Source organism: Physella acuta, unplaced genomic scaffold, assembly GCF_028476545.2.
Source record: "Physella acuta isolate Inbredline_101_S28 unplaced genomic scaffold, ASM2847654v3 ptg000527l, whole genome shotgun sequence".
NCBI classification, from domain to species: domain Eukaryota; kingdom Metazoa; phylum Mollusca; class Gastropoda; family Physidae; genus Physella; species Physella acuta.
The window spans coordinates 488,764-512,440 of record NW_026732046.1 but is presented as its reverse complement, the minus strand read 5'-3'; the positions used below and the strand labels follow the sequence as shown (position 1 = coordinate 512,440).

Genomic DNA, 23,677 nt, shown 5'->3' with positions numbered 1-23,677 from the left:
TTCTAACATGGCATTTTTATAATGCAAAACCCCTTCCCCTCCTCCTCATCACACACCGTCACTAAATTACGCCCCCCCCCCCCCTACCCCTACGAGTGTGACATCATTTATGGGCGACCCCCAAAGATGCATGAAAGAAACTGGTTGCAGAATAGATAGTGACAATCGGTTTATTTTAGTTTAAAACTGCTCTTAAGCCATATGCCTATTTATATTATAACCAGTCTACCTGAACGAAATGGAATATATATATATATATATAAATATACTTTTAACAGTGTCCACCCCCCCCCCCCCCCGGAGATAAAAAGTATGGAACAAACGCTGATTCTAACCAATAGCAAGATGTCTTTTGTAATATACATTATACTCCTCGTTATTATTACCTGAACAATTATTTTAGCTATATTGGGCTAATCTTTTAAATGTAAAAATAATTAAAAATAAAAAATACAACTTTAATGTAAAGAAAACATTTCGATAGAATAAAAAAAACTGGCAGCGGTGGGATTCGAACCCACGCCTCCGAAGAGACTGGTGCCTAAAACCAGCGCCTTAGACCGCTCGGCCACGCTACCACGGATTTTTAGTCCAAAGCAAAGTATATATCACCAAGCCCAAATTCTGAAATAAAAGTCTATTTTTTTTCTATTTATTTGGCTTAATTTTAGGAAGCTATGTTTTACTACATTACTAGACTAGTATTAAAACTCTCCATTTTATTTTATTTGTTATATTTTTCAATGTAGGGCCTAGAGATGTATCTATTTCTAGATTTCGGCTTATTTACAAGTACATTACCCTAACCTATTTTTTATTGGTATAAGAGTAGTTTCCCTTAGCTTCAGGATTTGTTGTTTTTCAAAAATTCCGTTATCTCTAGTCTAGCTAGAATTTAGTTCTACAGTACTTCAGTCACTAGATCTAGATCTACATCTAGTTCTTAGTCTAGAAATGTCTAAAACTGACAACTAGATCCAGATTCTAGATTAGAGATCTAGTTAGATCTACTACATTACTACAGTTAAAGTACAAATTGAAAATACTAGATCTAGAATCTAGATTCTAGTTAGTAGTACTAGTAGTAGTAGATTTAAGTAGATCTCTAGATCTAGTACTATCTAGTAGACTAGTAGTAGTAGAGTCTAGTATCTAGATTTCTAGATCTAGATTTTCTCTAGATCTGATCTAGATTTCTAGATCTCTAAATCTACCAGCCGTACACACTCAAACTAGTACTGAAGTGTACTACTGTAACTGTAATACGTAAAATCGCCCGCGACTACTAATGTGAAAAACAGGTGACTCCTTAAAATCTTAAATTTTAATAATTACTTCACATTTTAAATTTAAAGTTAATTTCTGACCCATATTGATATATTTAGCTATTGATTTAGAGTTAATCATTCATTTATCTACAATATTTGACACAAATATATCACAATATACTTCTATTAAAGTTAAAGCCTTGACAATGAGGTAACTTTTTACTAGCCGCGGGCGATTTTACGTATAGATAAATGAATAATAAACCTAAATTGATGGCTAAATATATCAATATAGGCAAGAAATTAACAGCTGTGTTTGCGAGCGGGATTTGCTATATAAAAAGCGGCCATCTGTAAGTTAGAGTGGCTTCCCCTGAATCTTGCGCTACAAGTTTACAATAAATAAAAATAAAAAAGATGGCTGCTACAGTAAATAAGCATGGGTGCATCTGTTGGAAACATCGCTAGTCTTCATCTATTACTGAAAAGTTTTAATTCAGTTTAAAAACAGGTACATAAATGAAACAAGGAAACATTTTTGTATTTTTTCAAAACATAAATCCTCCTCATAATGTGAAATAATTATTAAAATTTAAAGAATCACCTGTTTTTCACATAACTAGTCGCTGGCGATTTTTACGTACCTAAAACTAAAACGATAGATTACCGACTTAACAAAGGTCACTTAACTAAGCCTAGAATACATAGATCTCTAAACCTAACCTAAAGTCCTAAATAAATTGAAATGCCATTAATATATTAATCCATTTCAGCCACATATATGCCACACCAACTTTTGTTACGTTATAAAAACAAATTGGACCTATATGCGTATTGTCTAAATACGTAATAAAAGAAACAAAGTCTATTCACAGTCCACTGTGAATAGCCGTATTAGGGATATGTCTTTTTTTTTAAAGAAACTAATTCTTTAATGGACGCAAGTGAGCAAATATTCCATAGGCCCATTACTTAATTTAAAAATCATGCACGGTGTAGTTACAATTAACATGGTTATAAAATCCTGTCTGTCTGGTTTTTTTTTGGACTCTACTAAAGATTGGATGTATTTGATGTTTTTAATATTTTTAATATTTTCAGTAACTAAATAAAAATTAAAAAAAAAAAAGCAAAAACAATTTGGTTTTCACATGTAATGGCGACATAAACAATGGTAACCTGCTATTTGATAGGCTGCCATAAATTTTATTCTACACATTGTAAACTAAAAAAAGAAAAACTATGTCATTGGGTTTAAATTTGCATTGTTATTTTAAAAATTCATCTGCAAAGTTTTGTAACAAATAATTCCTGCACAGCCAATCAATATGTGTCTTATGAAAGTGAAACATCTGGTTATAACTTAGGCTTGATGAAAATAAATAGAAATGTATCCTTAAACTCAACAAATTATTTTCAAGTTCTCTTATTTCCAACTTTTAAAGCATTTATTCTAAAAATACAAAATTTCTAAATTAATTTTAGGCTTAAGTTTTTATTTTTTATTATTTTTACGGTCTAAATCTAAAAAAGCACATTTTTATTCCATGTCAACAACATGATGGAAGTATTCTCGTCAACTCACTCGCCTCCATTAAAGCTTTTGTGTTAGGTTTTGTTATAATTTTAATTTATTATGTAGTTTTTACTGATCATGCTGTTAGTGTTAACACCAAGGGAAAAGAATTGCCCAACAGGGCCAAACTTTATTCCATCCAGCCAATCACTACCTTGGTAGCATTACACTGGTTAATATAAACAATGAGGATGTTAAATAAAATGCCATATATAACATCATACAAACTGCCATACAGCCAGTCATCTATGGCAACATACTGCCAACCACTGTTTCTTCCAGACTTTTCTTCAGGGGGGGGGGGGCAGAAACTAGTAAAAGTGTATGTTTATTATATAAAATCCATCTTGTTCTGGGGGGGGGGGGCGGTAGACTTTCTTTGGGGGGGGGGAGGGGCTTATTACTATAATTAACATACTCAAAATATCTAGTCTGCAACATGCAGTTAATTTGTTTTGAAACTGACCCTTTCTTGACTAAATCTTTGTTATACAACCTTATCATTAAGTCAAAAAAAAACTATTATTATTATCTGCCATTTATTGTAGACTCTCAGGTGTATAAACATCAGCTAACTCAATCCATCAGACTGATTGCTAGTACTATATCTAATTATCTTCATTCTGTTTTTATTTTTAGTATTATAATATATCAAGAATTTTTAATGATTATTTTAATACCTAAGTAGATTGATTGGTATGGTTGTAGAGCATACCAAAAGTCTTGAGTTCACAAGTCACATCCTTGACAGTGAATCCACTTTGTGCTGATGGGTATCTGACTCACATGGTAACGGCGGCTGGGCTTAGTGCTGACCACATGATCCCTTCATATGCCTATGTCACAGAAACAGGTGAGCTATACTGCCACATGGACCATCAGGCTGGAACTAGAAAGGGTTCTTTAACTTAAATAGCGGATTGTGAGATAAACTTGCATGGTAAACTTGTTGGTAACATAGTCTTCTGGCAAGTGAATGGAATTACTGCTTTACCAGTGGGTCAAAATAAGAAATTTGCCACTTAAAGACAGACATGTATATAGACTTTTTCACCCAAGTAAAAGATAATAAAAAGGGTACTTCTAAAACTAATTTTGACTGTTATTGCCCCTTTATCACCATGGCCCCTGACTATAATCCTCTACCTGAAGGACAATACCTCTGTGCAATGATGTACCTACATCAACATGTTACTCTGCCTGTAATAATAGAAAAACATTAAATGTACACACAGTAATTCTTATTAACAGTACACATGTTTTTACTGACAGTAACAGTAAACTTTGTCAGTACACTGGCATCATAACGCTAAACCTAAGCAGTTTAAGTTAAAAGCATTTTTTTTTTATTAAGGATAAGGAATTTGTCAATCTTGTTTGTTTTCACTGAGGTACAGATAAATTTTTATAAAATGGATAAGTGGTGAGAGATGTGTGCTCCAAGTGTTGTGAGTTTTGTGGTGTGAACAGATTTCTTGTACCCTCAATCCAACATAGAATATATATATTGTACTACAATACGGTGTCATATACAGCTGAAGCTTATGTGTAGAAACCTTAATGTGAATATATACTAAATTATACAGATCTTTGGAATTATATTATAATCTAGAATTTAACAATTGTATATTTTTTTGATCAAATAAACAATGAGTATATAATTTAAAAAGAAAATGGTTAAAAAATGGAAATAACTAACAAGCCAGAGGTAAAATAAAATTGAAATCTTTGAAAATGTGTTCTTTGGATCCAGGAGGGTGGTAGCAGGAGAGTTTAATTAATTAAAACATAAGCCTTCTCAAGCTGATGACCATATCTGGAGGTATAAATAGTTGTTGGCTTGGTGTATATATATTTTAGTTAATATTTTCCTAACTTTTAATTACTAAACACATGAAAATACTGAATCAAAAAAAGAGGGTTGAGATGTTGATATTTTTTCATAAGGCTAGACACAGTGACCACAGATAACATCTTAGAAACTAAACATAATTTAAATAACAGATTTTTTAAAATTAAATTTCAATTTTGAGATAAGAAATAAAACTAATTTAAGCTTACTCTACATTATCCATGATAAGCTTTTACTCCTTCACTGTTACTACTGCTACATAAGAGCTTATCCCTACGTGACTAATGGAACTTCACTGCTGCTGGACTATTTTAATTATTTATTAATATTATGTTATTTAAAAAAAAAATTAACTAATTTACAAAAATCTGTGTCTAGCCTTTTGAGAAAGAGGAGCAGACTATTATTTAAAACATGTCGATCCACAACAGTTCAAATTTTGGAAGGGCAGCCACTTACACTACAGTGAATTAAAGGGAAACTACCGTGGTTTAAATGTTTGTTCACATTTTAAACTGAGTTTTTTCCCTTTATGATATATGGGATTTAAAAATAAGATGTGGAAAACGCGATGTCAAAGTAAAAGCAACTTCAAATGTAAAAAAATTATTAAAATAACGGTACCGAAATATCTGCAGTCACAGCACTTAAAAAATGTAAAGTTCCATTTTCAAACCTGGCGGTCTATAGGGCAAGTGAACTAGAGTTCTGTGACCTCGCCATATGAACGGATAGTAAGGTCAGCACTATGCTTAGCCGCCTTACTTTCCCTAATATGAGTTAATTACCCATCAGAGTTGGGTGGACTCGACGGTATACTGACTAGAACGCGGATTCGAACTCGAGACTTACGGGTTAGCAGTCCAGCTCTCTCTACTGCTAGACCACTCCGTCCGGTTAAAGTTAAAAGTGCTCAATTAAAATTAAAATCTGTCACACATTTACAATTTAATTTAATTTTTGAAAACTTTTTTTTCCATTTTCACGAAAAAGTTAACGTTTTATTAGTTTTTAATCCCCCCCCCCCCCCCCCAGCTCAATGCCTATTGAAATAGATAAAAAGTTATAAAAAAAAACAGCAAAATGTTACCCCCCCTGTGTGTGGGACGCACACTGAAGTGTGGCCTTCTGCGCCATTGATGAGGTAGGAGGAGTCTAAATTGTGACGTCATGAAGAACAACACCACCACATAGACCTAGATCTACTTTAATTTGTAATTTCGTTCTAAATGATGGTGATCTTTAATATTAACAGCAGTCCTAAAATTAATGGAAAAACTTTCATTGTACTAAAATTAATGGACAACCTACCATTGCACTAAAAATTAATGGACAACCTTCCATTGCTGTACCAAAAAGTTATGACGTCCATTTTATTGTTCTTTTATTGCAAGTCTGCTCAAGTTGTTCCCTGTCAGAATTTGAGGGATTGTCTCAACTACATGTGACATCATGTGATAGGTTCCCGAACATTGAGACAGTTCTTAGTGAGCTGAGTGCTTCCGGTATTTTATCTACTTTCGTTTTGTAAGAAATTCACCTTCCTGTAAAAAAAAATTAAAATCTGAGAGTTGTCCTAATCCAAGTGAAAGCTGATATCTTGGTACACATGGGCCTGTCGTGTTATCAAGCGCCGAATCAGATTGTACAATATTTGTTTTGGTTTTACTTCAAAGTCTTAGTCTTTCTACATCGTGACCCTCCCTCTCACCCCCCTCCCCATCAGGCCATTCACGCGGATCGGGGCCTGAAAATATTTCCGTAATTCCGCCGTGGCCGAGAAATCTCCGCCTAATCCAGTTGGCAAATTCTGCGCATGCCCGGCTCGCCGACCTGAGACAGACCAAGGGTCAAAGGTCACTTTTGTTGTGGGCCGTTGGGTCAAACGTGAGATGCCGGACATTTTTCCCCTCACTCGCTGAGGTGTGTTACCAGATGTTGATGTTCAATTACTGCACACTGTGTCACGTGTTTAATTACTAGACACTGTGTCACGTGTTTAATTACTGCACACTGTGTCACGTGTTTAATTACTGCACACTGTGTCACGTGTTTAATTACTAATTAGTGTGATCGCGACGTCAAGTTTATGTTCTCCACTAGTTATTCGATCTATTAGGCTAGAAATATTTTGATGTTAAAATCACCTTTGTGTAGCTAACGTGTAGGTTGGGGTTTGAGCTTACTCATTCATTTTGGGTGTTAAGTTAGTACACTTTAATTTCATGTAATCCTGTCACCTGTCTACAAGTTGAGGTAGGGTTGGGTGGGGTGTCTGTGTGCAAAATGACCTAATTGTGTTGAAGTTATGTTGTGAAGGTTTCCTGTGATTTTTTTTCTATGGTCGTATCATTCGTCTTACTGAACTAACTAAGCAAGTGTATATGTCTACCAGGACAGTCACCCCACAGCTGATGAGCTTTTTATATTTCACGGTTGCGTCAGTTAATTATATGGCCATAACAAGTCACCACAACACGCCCACTCACACTCGATGTCTGAATGGGTTTTTAAAACCAGGAAGCTCCATTCAAAGATCTGAGGCTATTTTCTCAAAGTAGTATCGTGAGCATATGGGCGGGGAGGAGGGGGGGGGCAGAGGCGTAGCGAGGGGGTGCGGGGGGTGCGGATCGCACCGGGTGACACCATTTAGGGGGGTGACACCAAGGCAAAAAAATAGTAAAATATATAGAGAAAAACTTGAGGGGGGGGGTTGCAAATCGAAAGTTCGAGGGGGGGGTGCAAATCGAAAATTTGAAAGTTTGTCCCCGGGAAGGGTCGCTACGGCTCTGGGGGGGGGGGGGGGGGGGGGGGTTGACACCATTAAGTGCCGCACCGGGTGACACCCGACCTCGCTACGCCACTGGGGGGGGGGCGCTGCATTTTTTGTGTGGCTTTGTAGTGTTTAACACAATAGCAAATTCAATATTTGTTTTATATTCCACCCCTCCCTCCCCCTCCTCCAACTTGCACCACACACGAACACCTGTATTTCTACCTGTCCTGTCTGTTCAAGCCTGTATTAACTCTAAAAGATCACTGTATTAATTTCACAGTTTAATCAACGAAAAAAAAAAACGGTCTTCGCACTTTGAAGATTTGAGGAGTCCAAAGAAAATGTCCAACACAATAGTGCAGTCTCACGCGACTGTTTTGAAAAGTCCACTTCAAGAGAACACCCGAAATAGAGTTAAAAAGAAAATATCTTGGCCGTAATTTTTTCTTGAACAAACTTGTGACGTCAGACGACAAGTGATACGGGGGCAGCCGGCATTAGCAGCCGGCGTTAGCAGCCGGCATTAGCCGGTCCTTAGAACACTTGGCATGCTCGCCACTTCAAAAGCCGACAGGATTTCGTTTGAAGGCGGGAATGGAGTTGCTTTGAAAAGCCGTGCGGCGGGCCCGGATGGACGTACGGAGAGGAGCAGACGATATGTTGACACAGCACGCGGCCCGGCTAAGGAGGAGATCTCGCCGGCTAGGATGGCAGCGATCAAAGGCTGAAATTCTTCTTCTCCACCCAGACTAGCATCGGGCACAAGTTTCAGCCAAACTTTGTGCCCGCGGTCAGAACTTTTGATGATTGCAGTTGAAAGGACGAATTTACATGCACAAGTTCTGATGACGTCAAATGGAGATTTAACAAAATTGAATAACTAGTGGTGTTATAGATCAAAGGGTTAAAAATAGGATAAAAGCCATTAAATCGTGGTCAAATAATTCATGTTAACAAAAAGGATTATTAGAAATAGGGAGTGGGGGTGTCTTCTGACAAATGTTTTAGTTTACCCCATATTTGCCCGAGATCCGGTATCAAACACCTCCAGCTTACACTCGGCACTCGAGTGTTTGTCTTTAAACACAACACAGCACCGCCTTCACGTTGGTGCACTCCAAAAACTGCTGAGATTTTTTTTGGTAGGGTTTTTTTTTGTTTCGTTAGATTTAAAAAAATTGAGTGCCGGGCTAAAAATAAAATAAACATAGATCTAGAACTCGCTTCTAATGAGGTATGTTTTTGTTTCAATCTAGGTCCTAGGTGTTAGTTTCACACATACAAAGCTAAATGTAATGTTGAAAGATTAAATTAGATCTAACAGAAGACAGCTATTTTCAAACACTTAATTAATGACGTTTATAGGCAGATACCTAATGTCGTCCTTAGTCAGTCAGAAAATGACGTCTATAGTCAGTCAGAAAATGACGTCTATAGTCAGTCAGAAAATGACGTCTATAGTCAGTCAGAAAATGACGTCTATAGTCAGTCAGAAAATGACGTCTATAGTCAGTCAGAAAATGACGTCCTTAGTCAGTCAGAAAATGACGTCTATCGACGGTAAATTTAAAGACGTCTATGTTCAGATATTAAATGACGTCTGTAGTCTGACACTAAAAAAAGTGCAATAAAATATAATTAATAATGGAAACCTGTATTTATTTAACTGGGTTTTAGTATTGCCTTTTTATTTTTGCTATGAATTTAAAAACTCTAGCATAACGGTACAGCCAATCGTACAATCATATCAGCGTATGTCAACTGGTATCTAGGTAACGCTTTTGTCGGCTGAGAAACTGGAACACGTTTTTACACTGAGTGGCACATCTATTTAAATGTTTTTTTTTTTTTCGACTTGACGCACCTTTACACCGTAACTATTGTTGCTAGACTGCTTCACCTCTAGGAAATTGTGTATTTTCGTGAAAAGAGCGCTAAAATGAAGTCACACCCTCCTCCTCAAAATAGTAGCTTTGGTTTTTTTACTTTCTCGTATATAAGAAGTAGGCTATAGAGAAAGTATTGTAATCATGCAAAAAAAAAATCGAGATTTTTGCAAATCTCGACGTTTTACACCTCACTGATACGGAAAAACATAATTTTGCAATCTTGTCCGTATGTCTGTGTGTGTGTGTGTGTGTGTGTGTGTGTGTGTCTGTGTGTCTGTAAACACGATAACTTGAGTACCATTACAGCTAGGTTGATGAAATTTCATGGAATAGGTATTTTATCAAAATCGTAGATCCGTATCAACTTTTGAGCGATTTCTGATAACCGGAAGTGGTACTTTTTTACTTTGAATTTTTCAAAAGCCTATAACTTGAGTACTATTTCAGATAGATAAATGAAGTTTCACATGTAAGTAAAAGATCTAATTTTCTACCTTCTATAAAATTTTGAGTAATTTCCGTTGACCGGAGATCACTCCCGGCTTATTAAACTATCGATTACTTAATAAAATATTTACTTTGCTCGGTCAAAATTCAATATACTAATCAATTTCTATAACCATTTACAAATTCCGGCTTTTTAAAGTACTAAGTAACTTTTAAAATACAGACTTTAACAATTTTTACCCCTCCCGTCAAACATCGTCACTAAGGTCCAACCCATCCCATCCCTCCCTTCCTCCCCACCACCTTCCAGGAGTGTGCGGTCTATTAGGACGACTCCATAGAAAATTTTACGTAACACATAACATATAGACTCCCGAACGTCCCCTGAACTTGTACACTAAGATCAACATAGCTGTCTAGTCAATGAAATCTTTCAAAAAGTTAAACTACACTACTGTGATAAAATTACTTTTAACTTTTTTTAGTTTTCTTTCTAGTTTATAATAATGTTGAGTGAGGACGTTTGATGTCGGAAAACATATAATAGCAGATACAATAATATCTTTAGATACTCGCACACACATACACATAACGTTATTAGACACAACAACCGTACATCAAATTTGTGGGACGGAGTGGTCTAGCGGTAGAGAGCTGGACTGCTAACCCGTAGGTCTCGAGTTCGAATCCGGATTCAAGTCAATAGACCACCCCTGAGTCCACCCAGCTCTGATGGGTACCTAACTCACGTTAGGGAAAGCAAAGGCGGCTGGGCATAGTGCTGACCACACTCTCTCTTCATATGCCGAGATCACAGAAACAAGTGAACTCTGGTTTATAAACCGTTAGGTTTGAAAGGGAACTTTACTTACATCAAATGTACATGGAGATATAATTGCTTGATTAGGTTTTGTGTAGCTTTTGGTAAAATTCAATTTATAGAAGTAAGTGAACAAAAATTTGAATCTTTTGAACTATTTCACCGAATGAAACTAATTCACGAATATTAAAATGAAAAGATTAATAATCACAAAAATTTTATCAGTTAAAAAATCGTCATGTACAATAATAACAATTCTTGGATGAGCTGTAAACTGACAAGACTTGTGCTAATGTTTTATCTTGTTCGTGTTAAGCTTGATATTTTAATCCAGTGTTTCTTCCAGACTTTTTTTTCCGGGGGGGGGGGGCGGTAGACTTTCTTCGGGGGGGGGGGGGGGGCGGACAATGTTAAAAGTATAGATTTTCTATATAAATTATATAAATTTCATTTCGTTCGGGAGGGGGGGGGGGGGCGGTAAAAAAATTTCGGGGGGGGGGGGGGGGGCAAAGCTCCCCCCCCCCCCCGAAGAGATGCCTGGAAGAAACTCTTTTTTAATCTAGTTGCGTCACTAAATCGGGGGATACATTTGATGAATGTTTTATTTGGTGTCACTCCCCAAAAGGGTATCACCTGTTGCGGGCAACACCACCACCTAGTGACGCCCCTTCTACAATCTACTACTACTCTGCCTGGGGAAAGTGTGGTCTTACAAAATCAAATCCTGAAGCGCTATAGAACAAACTTTAGCCAATCTCAACAAAAATCAATGAAACATAGGTCTTACATATTGGAAACGCATTTATCAAGTGACTTTTTAGCTTCCAGTAGTTAAAAAAAAGTAATATTAAGATAATAATTAATTATGTAAAGTATAAGTAAACTTATACTAATTGAAGAATTAGTTTTGGTAGTTAACATTGGAAACAAGTAGGACAATTAAACAATGGAGCTTTTTAAAATAGCAACAAAAAATACTTTATTATCTCAAATGTTCAGATTGATTGTAAATAACATGTGAATATTTTATCATACATCGTGCACAACCTGGACAAATTAGACTGGTAATTAACATGCGAAAATTAGTTCCATGTTCAACTGTTATCAATAAACATCTTTCAATTGTAAAGTAAATAATTTTTCTGAACATATCACAGTTTTTTTTTAAACATGACATCATCAGACCCCCCGTTATGACGTCACAGGTCACGTGACTGTAGGCCTAGGATCATAAACATAATAATATGTAAACATAAACAATCATTTTTTTTTTCTCGGCCATCATTAATCGTGACGTTTTTTGTTACCTCCACTGTTAAAGAAAATTGCGGTTAATTAGTCAGTAAATTCCTTAATGCAAAATTTTCGAAAATAAAATAAAAATGAATTTAAAAATTCAAAGTGCTTGTGAAGCCATTCATGTTTTGTGAAATATTTGACCTGCAAAAACCGCCTGTGTTATTTGGCGATATTTATAAAAATGTTGCACTGAAACTTGCATTTCATTTGTGAAAATTGTTTTTTAACACTAGCGCCATACTTGGTAGAGTTTTTATAAATAGTTGTATGGTACCACCTAATAGCGGCTGAACATAGGATGTATTCGCTGGCACTATAGTGAAAGACTTCCAGTGACATATGCTATGGCATCGTTGTTACTTCTAGGTTTTTTTTGTACCGTAGTTTTTAGAACGATGTAGTGGTTTTCGTTTAAACTTAAACTATAACCATAAACTATAACCACTTCAATGGTAAACATTTGATTTATCTTTCCTTTTGTATCAGTAATAAACGATACAAACAAATGATCATAGCTTTTTTTTTTTTTTTTTTTTTGTAAGTTCGGAAAAACAAATGATTGCAAAAAACATCATTTAGATTCAACCATTGAATAAAATAATAAAGTAGACATTTGAGACATGTCTGAACTAGGCAGACATTTGAGACAGTGTCTGAACTAGGCAGACAGTCTACGTGTGCCGGGTAAGTCTGTTTTCCTTATCGTCTTTGATATCCTGCGTCCTATGGAGCTCAGGGTCAAAGGTCACGTGGTGCTGGTACTCCCTAAACCCGACCAGCTCGGGAGAAAAGTATCGGGTCTCCCCGGTGGTGAGGTAAGGTCCACGGGTCTCCCCGGTGGTGAGGTACGGTCCACTTAAAACAGTGGTCTGGTGTTTGTGGTGGTTGCTGTGGTAACTGTTGTTGTCGTCAAGCTGGCGTCTGCTGGCGTGGCTTTCGACAGTTTCGTCGTCGCTGACCTCTGACCCCGAGCTGTGACCCGAGCGGTAATCCGGGTACTCACACCCGACATCGATGTCCTCATCCACGCTGTCGTCGTCGTCACAGAAACCATCCAGGCTGAGCGATGACGTGTTCTGGTCGAGGTTTTTATCGTCGTCATCATCGCTTGTTTTATCTCTCTTGATCTCGTGGGTCCGCGTGTGTTTGCTGAGATGGTCGCTGCGCATGAACCGTTTGCCGCAGTCCCCGCACTCGAAGTTCTTCTCTCCCGTGTGGGTCCGCAGGTGACGCTGTAGCTCGTCGGAGCGGGTGAAGCGCTTCTGGCAGTACAACCACCGACAGACAAACGGCCGTTCTCCTGCGTGGCCGCGAAGATGCGCTTTGAGATGGGAGGTTTTGCCGTATTCTTTACCACACCCAGGGTAGTGGCAGACGTGCATGCGGCGCTTGTTGGGGCTGGAGCTCGGGCTGTTGGAGCTCTTGAGGCAGTTCGGGCATCGGCAGCGTCGACAACGTCGTGGGGCTGGTCGCTCTAGGAGTTCCCCGCACATGGGGGGTAGGGGGGAGGTTAGGAAGGGGTGAAGTCTGGGGTCGACTGGACGGTAGAACACACGGGGAGTGATGTTGATGAGACCCGGGGGTGGTGGGGGGAGGGGGCCAGGTGAGCTGGGGTAGGGTGGCCTCTGGACGCTCCACCAATGACGTTCTGCCGTGTCGCCGACAAGGGGCGGAGTCATGTGCGGGTGATTGATGGCTGGGACAGAAGGGCGTGGTCCAGGTAAGGTAGGGGAGGCGGGGGATAGGGAACCTCGGGGTGTGGGTGGGGCAGGGGGTGGGGCAGTGGGCGGGGCAGGGGGTGGGGCAGAGGGTGGGATCCTGAGAGGCATCATGTTAGGCTGGGGTAGGGTTATCTGCCTTGGGGAGAGTCTATGTTGGATGCTGGCTTGTTGTATGCTGGCTTGTTGGATGCGAGTCTCCATCATCAGTTTATCCTGTGCCTGCAAGAAAAGCTGTTGCTGTTGCATGCTGTGCTGCTGTTGTTGCTGTTGTTGCAGGTGAAGCTGCTGCATCTGCTGACTGGGCCCGCCGTTGCTGAAGAACGGCTGGCTAGGCACGCGCGTGCTGAAAAGGTCAAGGTTAGGCGAGAGGAGTGGCGCGCCTGACGACATGATCTTCTGCTGGAGGGCCGTTGTGCGCATGGCCTGCTCCTGTATCCTGGCCAACAACAGGCCATCAAGGCACGGGCCATGTGGGTTGTGTGGGCTGTGGGGGTTGTGTGGGCTGTGTGTGTTGTGTGATAGCTGGTGATGTCCACTGGACGGAATACTCAAATCCCCGTTAGTCCGCAGTGACGTCACGTCACCTTGTGTGTGCACCCGTGCGTGAAACGAGCCTCTGTCTGGCGTCACGTGACCCGGCCAGTGGCCCTGGAACTCTGGCTGGCTGAAGGTCTGGAACACTGTGGGGATGGGCCGGTGGACGGGGCGGGGGTGGCCGGGTAGGACGGCTTGCATGGTTTCACTGGAAGTAGAACAACAATATTTAGATGACCACAGGAAGAGATTTTTAAAAATGTTTTAGTTCAATGCTAAAATCTGTACATTTTAAACAGGAATTTAGATGGGAATGTAAGAAAGCAACTGCATAGTGAAAGTTTAAAATCACAACATTAAAAGAAAATTTATAAAAATGTGGTTCGTTCTGATGTAGTTTTGTTTATTTTTGTAATATTTGTATATCTAATAGAGTAGGCCAAATACATTATATTTAATATAAAAAAATTAAGTTAAATTGAACTATTCTTATTTAGTTATTATTGCTAAATGTAAATTACTTTTAGAAAAATTGATCTTCTAATTTATTTATTTTTAATTAAGAATTTCAAATTGAATCAAAGTCCGCTATCAAACTTAAAAATACAACTTTCACTTTCGTCTATAAATTAAATTAATACCGGCCGTAATTAATTATATTTGATCACAAAACAAACGTCTTTTATTTTAAAAAAAACAACTATTGTTGCATAAAACGAAAAAGAAATGAGCCCAACACTTAGAAGGTTAAAATATACCTTTACATGAGTTTTTTAATTAATCCACGCTACAACACCACAGATAATCCAATTAATATCCACGCTACAACACCACAGATAATCCAATTAATATCCACGGTATGACACCACAGATAATCCAATTATTATTCACGCTACGACACCACAGATAATCCACTCGACAAGACAGCATCACGTGATCCATCTCGACGAGACCGTCTGCCCGCGCTACTTATATCACTCGCCTGTCACAAGATCGACAACCCCCCACACCCCACGACACCCCGGTGATACAGAGGTTGTTACCTCCCCTGGTTTTCACACCTCCCCCACCGTCTCCCGTCGCTTCCTCCCGTCTGCCGAGCAGACGAGAGCAGAATATCATAAGGTCAACCCACCCTCTGCCGCTCTAGGCAAACATCCACGGCACCGTCACCTCGTATAACACCCTAATCTCTGCCTTTATAATAAACGCTTGCCTATTATTGATACTTTCAGTAAAAGAGAGAGAACTCTAGTTACTCAATTCCCTCCCCTTAATTTTTTTTCCTCGCCTAAGCTTCTCATCGCGTCTCATCATTCTCCCCAACAATCATCAAAGAGTTGCAGTTCTTTACCGTCCCGGGCGTGGGTAGCGGCCCTTGTGTCTGGCCGCCCCCTCCCTCCCCGCCCGTCTTGTTTCCCCTGTCTCAGATCTCGCGGGGCCCGAGGCCGTGTTTCCTGCCGGCGCGCCGGACGGCCGGCATCGTGCACCGGTTACCCCGGGTCGTCCTGGCGTGGTTGTTTCCCTTGCCAGGGGCGGATGATGGGGTCTTCATTAGGGGATTTCACCGTCCACTGTCTACACTGCAGGCATAGGGGGACTATGATGCCCCTACTGTTCGTTATATTTATTTTTTACTTTCTCGTATACAGTTTCACATTCAAATTTGTAGTTCTGTATCAACTTTTCAACGATTTCCGATAACCGAAAATGAAACTTTTTCTACTTTCAATTTTTCAAAAGCCTATAACTTGAGTACTATTTCAGAACGATACATGAAATTTCACATATAAGTAAAGGAACTAATTCTCTGCCTTCTGTCAAATTTTGAGTAATTTCCGTTGACCGGAAGAAGTAATTTACGCTATTTCCGATTTCTCAAAAAATGCATGTGAATTTATAAAGCAGTAATAGTATTCCGCACTATTATACACATTTTGTTTGGCGTTCACATGGTACGCGATTCTTTTTTTCTACGCGATTCTATTCTATTTTAAAAAGTTTAAGTAATTAAACATGGATTAACAATAATGTCTATATCCCGAGTTGCCATCCCCCGTAGTGTTATATGAGAATATTCGAGAAAGTTTAAGGAAGATCACCAACGTTCCCTCTAAGAGGAAAGGGCGTGTGTGCAGCTTTTATTTTATGTGCGCGGTGTTCTAAACGTCTTATACAAGGATATATGTATTTTACAAAAGGACTGTCGCGCAGGTTCAAAACTACTGCGCGGCCTCTCAACCGTGCAGCTTAGAGGGAACACTGGAGATCAATTCTGGTTTATTTTAAATTAAAATCTAGATAATAAAGTCAATATAAAGTTATTTAACAGAAGTGTCCACTTTAATAATGGCATTGACGATCATAGACATAGGCCAAACAAATAAAATTTAACACTTTCTTATGGTTACAGGTGATTTTGTGGAAGTGTGAGGGGGGGGGGGGGGGCGGTATTTATTTTATTTATTTGAATTTAGTTAATAAATGCAAATTTAAAAAAAACCCAATAATTCCTATGTTTGTATACAGAAGTGTGCTACGTTAAAAACGCTATCAGCGCAATCTATTCTCAGTTGGTGGTCTGTCTACTCGGTTTTTTTTGTAAGTGTTTTCGGTCTGTTGTCTATGTCTAAAGCACAAATCCCTAGATTTGGATCCAAATTGTATCTGTGCTGAGAGAAGATCCGGGGACAGTACAGACAGAGACCTGTGGGGGGGGGGGGGGGATACACACCAGACTTTAGAACAGCTGGGAGATTGTTGTTGGCGAGTGTTAGAAGAAAAAAAAAAATTAAAATTACCAACTTTGTAATGAACGTAATTTGCTCGACGCTACAACAAACATGACGGGAACTTGTGCTAGTTTTATGTAGGGCTGCGGCTGTTTTCATGTTGCTGTTGTCTCAGCTGTTACATGGGCTGTTCAAACATGTAGCCTCACACCTCTACCACCCCCCACCCTTTATTTCACTTACTCCTGCTCCATTCTACCTACCTTTTTTTCCACCCCCCCCCCCCTCCGCCCTGTGTATTCTATCTATTGCCTGTATACAGATGTGTGCGGTTCTAAAATAGCGCCATCTATTCTCAGTTCGTGGTCTGTGTAAATGGTTTATTGTGTATGTGATCTCGGTCTATTGTCTATGTTCTCAATCTATCGTCTCAGTCTATTTCCTCGATCTATTGTCTACGTCTATGTTATCAATCTATCGTCTCAGTCTATTTTCTCGGTCCATTGTGCAATTCTGTGTTTCAGTCCATTATTTAAACTTTTCTATACACGAACCAAATAATCTGAACTCTAACACCCTGATCTCCCCCCCCCCCCCTACCCACACCTCCCCCACCCCGTCAGCTTATTCCCACGCTGTTTGCCCTACCGTTTTTGATCTACCATTAACCAAACATCTTATCCCTCTTGTTCGCGGGAGTTGTGCCCCTTTTGACAATATTGTCTATTTGTCTCCCCTGACAAGAACCCCCACGACCCTACGACCCCTCCTGTGTGCTACCGTCCACCAATAAAAAGTGAGGAAAAGTTAGCTCCCTTTGATGTCCGTCTAGCGGCTAATACCGTTCAATATATAGCGGCGAGTCTATGACGGCGGGTGTATGGCGAAATGAAATCGCGTGTGTCAATGCCTGTCTAAGAAAGGTGTCTATTGACAGGCCCGGGGGGCGGATGATGAAATGGAGAGTCGGGGCGGGGAACTCCCCACCCTCCGCGCCGCCCGGCTATAGAAACGTCTAATTGGATTGCTCCACATCAAAGGCCGGCTCGCCGCGCCCCGCCGGCCGGATTACCACGCTCCATCGGTTCAGCCGGGGTCATCGGGTGCTCGCTTGCCCGACCCCGTCCCTGACGTCACGACATTGATTTCAGTCGTCACGTGACTGATTTGAAAGTTTGTGACAAAGTTAACCGTTACTGTGAAATTAAAATGTTTGTGACAAGTTTGACCGTTACTGTAAAATTAGAAAGTTCGTGACAAATTTGACCGGTACTGTACAATTAGAAAGTTTGCGTCAAATTTGACTATTAATGTAAAATTAGAAAGTTTGTGACAAGTTTAACTGTTACTGGGAAATTAGAAAGTTTGTGACAAATTTGACCGTTACTGGGAAATTAGAAAGTTTGTGACAAATTTGACCGTTACTGGGAAATTAGAAAGTTTGTGACAAATTTGACCCTTACTGAAAAAATTAGAAAGTGTGTGACAAATTTGACCGTTACTGGGAAATTAGAAAGTTTGTGACAAATTTGACCGTTACTGGGAAATTAGAAAGTTTGTGACAAATTTGACCGTTACTGGGAAATTAGAAAGTTTGCGACAAAATTTGACCGTTACTGTGAAATTAAAAAATTTGCGACAAGAATTCGACCGTTACTATGAAATCAGACACCGCTGGTGGCTGCCCTGTAATTTGGTAGCGTCAATTGGTAGACACAGTTCAGCCAGTCATCTCGTTATAGTCGCGTCATGTCAGTGTTTACTGTCAGCCTTATTTCAATGGTCTGGTGGTCTAGTGGTCTGGTGGTCCGGTGGTCTGGTGGTCCAGTGGTCTGGTGGTCCAGTGGTCTAGTGGTCTAGTGGCTAGACTAGACCATTGAAAAAAGACTCTAGCCAACCATGTACAGTTATTCTCGGTAAAAAGTCACCAAAACTGACGTGAGAATTATCTGAGGTGTTTTTTCTTAACCCGGAACACAATCATATGAATCGACTAAATCCTGTTTTTTTCTACTAGAAATAAATAATCTGAACTTGAAACCTTTTGCTAGTGTAAGTCTACATTCATCTGTTCATAACGTTATACTAGACAGAACATTGAAGTAGGCTTAAGTTTGAGGTAAAGCATCACTTGTATAATTCAATTTTGTTGAGATAAGACATAAAACAGATCACAGGCTTGTTTGGTATAAAGTAACACTCTTGTAATTAAGTAATTAATTAGTTAAAATACGACATCATGGGATAAAGTAACACTCTTATATTTAAATAATTAATTAGTTAAAATACGACATCAAACAGAACATATCAAACAGCTAACTAGATTAAGAAAGACTAATCTCTAAAGCTAGTTTAGTTATATTTTCTTTCTTACACCGCCGTGTTTACATAACATATTATTCTCTAAAATCGTAAAAATGTTTTCTATAAAGTTTGGTTGGCTAAACAAAACCTTGCTAATTAGTTGCAAGCGTTTGTGACATTGATCAATTATTTGTGCGGTAAAAAGAGTCGTGTGACAATTTACTTAGACGTCTAATAAATAAAAAAAACTGTCCAAGTTTAGTGAAGTAATGAATAATTGACTCGAAATGACAGGAAATTTTCGAGTGTAAGAGACTGAATAGAGAGGGATAACTACATATAAATTAATACACATCGTATTTTCTTCTAAAACTCGATTTTTAAATTATTGACAACCTTATTTGCAACAACTGCAAATGTCAATTAAGCTTCCAAAAAGTCAACAAAATGTATTTAGATCTATATACATTCGACGTGAGGTTAAGGATCAATTAAAAACAAGGATAAAGAGTTGGCTAATTTTTTAGAACTTTGAGGGGAAAAAAAACTGACAAAAATAATGTCACTACGGTAAGCAGACAACCAAAGGGTTAAGCAGTGTGGTTCTGATGTCATGTAAGCGTCATCAGGATGTAATTGATTACATTGATTCAGGTCGTAAGAAAGTCGAGTTAATTGGCCAATGCATGACCCGCACAAAGAGGCGGCGATAGAATAGCTTCAAAGACTGGGTCCATACAGACTACTTTACGTATAAGAACTACAAACTGACGTCATAACACAGGATGTGACGTCAGCAATGTTCCCTCTAAGGACCAAGAGTGTGTGTGCAAAAAATATGTTGTGTGCGCGGTGCTAAAAATTACTTGGGCAAGTTAATATGTATGTTTAAGCTTGCAAATAAGCAGAGTGATGAAGGCATGCATTTTGATAAATTAATAGTATAATGTGTGACTAACGAAACGTATGCAATTAAAAGAAGATACAAATCCCATCTAAATAAAATAAAATACACAACAGAAACTTTTAGAGTTATACTTAGACAACAGGTTATATGGTCGACGTACTTTGTTAGTGTAATGCAATCGTATGTTAAAAATGTTAATACCATAACGGTGACACAAATACAACAGTTTAACATGTAAACCATTTTAAAGAGCTGACTTGAAAACAAATATTAGCTAACCTTTCAGGGGCATTTATTGCAATTTCTCGCGTCTAACCTTGCCTTGCTTCCACACCTTATATGCTTTGTTTAAATCCACATCCTCTCCAGCATTTAGATATAATTTAATTCGCATTAGATTCTCCAAATGTGTGGCGTCAAGTCTATTTCGTGCTTGCACTTTAATGCTGTTCATAAGACTAAAACCTCGCTCGCAATTATCGCTGGATACTTGAAAAGTACAGCATATGTCAATTAACTTTGCCAATGAGCTAAATTGTTCATCATTTAAAGCAACTTCTGCGTTTTCAGTTAGTGAATTTACTGAACCTGATTTGATTTTTTCACTGATCTGAAATTTGAAGTCATTTATTGCGTGATAATTGACTCTTCATTTGTTGTTTGTAATACGTCTTTGTACTTTACGCACAGTTCTTTGATATCTTTGACGCCAGACTCAAATGTGCAATTTCTAAAACCAGTAGGATCAAAAGCTGAAGAAAACTGCAGTTCATCTCCTGGAAACCTTACATTTAAATGATCGCAGACCGATCGTAAAAACTGTGTGATTTGTCTAAGTCGATCCCTACGTTTTCAGTCAAAATTTTCTTTGTTTTATCATTCCAATAAACATCTTCACTCAGGTATTGTGCTTCTAATTTGCGTATTCTAGAAATGCAAAATTGATGTGCTTCAATAGATGATAAATTATTTCGCTGCAACAACATTGATAGATTAGCTAATTCAGTTAATACATCATTAACGGTATAAAGCGCAATTTGATACAGGGGATCTTTTAATAATTTCAAAACATAACAACAAACAGGATCATTGTAGTCTTGGACTTGTTCTTCACAGTAAGCAGCTAAAGCATCAATATTTCTAACAAAAGCACTGACAGCAAAGTGACGTTACAACCAACGAACTTCATAAATTGGTCGAAAAGAAATTACATCCATATCATGCACCTTGGCCAATTCTTCAAATGCGCCCTTTTTAACTGAAGATCGAACTCAGTGCTGTTCAACAAGATTGGGGACCTTAGCCTTCAATAAAGCAGCTAATCCCTTCCTACGGCCTAACATAACCGATGCCCCGTCTGATGTTGTCATTACCATGCAGTTTCATTTCAAGTCGATGTTCAGTGTAGTGTTGTGTTATGGCTTCCTGAGATGAGGCATCACATGCGATAAGCTGAATTATTCCACCAAAAATGGTTTTGTAGAATAAAGAATTGACTGAACGAAATTTAAAATAAAGGATTAGCATTTTATTTACAGTTATGTCAGTACTTTCATCAACTATAAACGTGTGGAACGATGCTACTCGAAGTTCTGTCCACCTCGTTGATTGCTTCAACAAACTCAAAGGCGTAATTCTTACTTCGCCAACTGTCTGATATAGAAACATACTTCCCCATGTGGTTATGAATCAGTTGTACCGACAGCATCGAGGCGTGCATCCTAATGGCGTGAAGAACATTATCCATTAGGATTCGAACTTGATCCTTGTTTGACCGCTGGCGCTCATTTTGTTCAACTCGTTCTTCTCGCTCAGTGTTAGTTTCAAGTACTAGCAGCACAGAACTTACACTTCAGATGCTTCCTAATTCAACTGAAACATTCTTAGAATCTGGCGTATCGGTTGTCACTTTAACTTTGAGCCATTCCAGTTTAAAGAATCTCTCGCTTTTTTTTTTTGCTGCATTGTTTTACCGCTTGTTACACACATTTTTCTTTTCAACATGTTCAAATAGCACAGAGTAGTAAACTTTTATTCCTTATTTACTAAACCAATCTGTGAATACTGAAACAGTTCGATCAAGGTGGACGTAATAATCCCAAGAATTGGATATATAGTATATGAATCCTTAAACCAAACAGAACAAAAACACATGCACCTTTAGTGAAGTAGATTTTGCATCTGACTTGGGTAAACCGTCAAAGTATCAAGGGGATGGGTGGGGGTTGGGAGATGGGGAGGGGCAGTGGCTATAGAAAATAAAACCTTGCATGGTCGGCTAGTAGCCACAATCCCTTTCAGGTATTAGGTCAGTTTTGGGGTAAACCATTAAATCAAGCAGAGGGAGTGTCACGCAGACATCCCATCGGTACCTGCCCCGCTCAGTTGAGAGTTGCCATTAACTAGATCTGTGGTATGACAACCGAGGTCACCCCCTCCCCCAAGTCAATGATACCCCTTGGTTTCTGCACCAAAACACAAAGACTGTTCGTTTAACAAAACAGGTACTAAAAATGTCGCTTCATTCAAGCCACTGGCTACAAGTTTTCTAGTGAATCAGACTTGCCCGACGCTCTGATAATCTGTGCGCGGCATCAGAAAATGTCTGCGCGGCACATTTGAAAGTGCTGCGCGGCCGCGCAGCCGCGCAGCTTAGAGGGAACACTGGACGTCAGTATTTGATTTGAATGCTAAATTGTATCGTCCGTTGCTTCAGTCCACTAGATGATCGTTTGAAACAGTCCATGCTTGAAAGCTATTTACTTTCAGTCTGTAGTGGACAATGGTCAGCGGGTGGGTGTAGCTAGCACTTCAATTAGCAGGTAGGCGGCGGGGTCTAGCCGGATGTGGCGTGGGAGACGTGGTCAAGCGTTGGCCCCAGGGGGTGGACCCATGGGGTGGGGGGGGGACACACAAAGCCGTGCCGCTGCTGACCCAAACGTTCTCACACCCACGTTAGTCACGCGTGACTTGCTGTGGTCAATATTAGGAGGTGGTCAGACCCTCCCTCACACCACCCCACCACTGTGGTCAATATTGAGAATTGACCGGACCCTCCCTCACCCACCTCACCACCCACCCCTATCCATACAGAGAACCATTTGTGTATAGACCGCGACCCCTCCCACCACACAAGTACAATATTTTTCTTCCATTAAATGAAGCAGGGTTTGAAGTTGATCGTCAACATAGAGCCGAGTTAAATGTTTACTGTGAGGCTGTTTCATGTCTTAGTCTCTAATCACCTACCCGACCACGATTGTTTGAAAGGGGCGAGTCAAAGATCTAACTCATGTCTGGCACATCTCAGTTCATAATATGGACAAGTAAACTAAAACAAAATTTTCCTCCTCGTACTTATAGATAATTAAACAACGATTAAAACCTCCAATTTAAAGACAAAAAATGTAACAAAATGATTTTTTTAGACAATAGATTTATACAAATAGTAGGCTTATGTTTCTTTAATGTTTTTTTAAATATCCAAACGTAAAAACTATTTTTTAATTTCATAATTATTTGTGAAAACTCTCATCTAAATTTTTTTTGCTG

The 23,677-nt window shown here is 39.1% G+C and overlaps 2 protein-coding genes and 1 non-coding gene across 3 annotated transcripts in view; all 3 read right to left on the bottom strand.

Annotated features, from left to right (window-relative positions):
- The window catches only part of LOC131945143 (uncharacterized), a 328,239-nt gene that overhangs the window by 134,097 nt on the left and 170,465 nt on the right, over positions 1 to 23,677 (bottom strand). The gene's annotated exons all lie outside the window — the stretch shown is intronic.
- On the bottom strand, positions 497 to 578 carry Trnal-uag (transfer RNA leucine (anticodon UAG)). The gene has a single exon. It is a non-coding gene; the product is annotated as a tRNA-Leu (tRNA).
- Positions 12,599 to 14,068, bottom strand: LOC131945139 (specificity protein transcription factor 3-like). Its single transcript, XM_059306146.1, has one exon. The coding sequence runs from the start codon at positions 14,066 to 14,068 to the stop codon at positions 12,599 to 12,601; it is 1,470 nt and encodes a 489-aa protein (XP_059162129.1).

Excerpts from the sequence above, each read along its gene's own strand:
- LOC131945139 (XM_059306146.1), bottom strand. The coding sequence starts at position 14,068 with ATGCGCACAACGGCCCTCCAGCAGAAGATCATGTCGTCAGGCGCGCCA.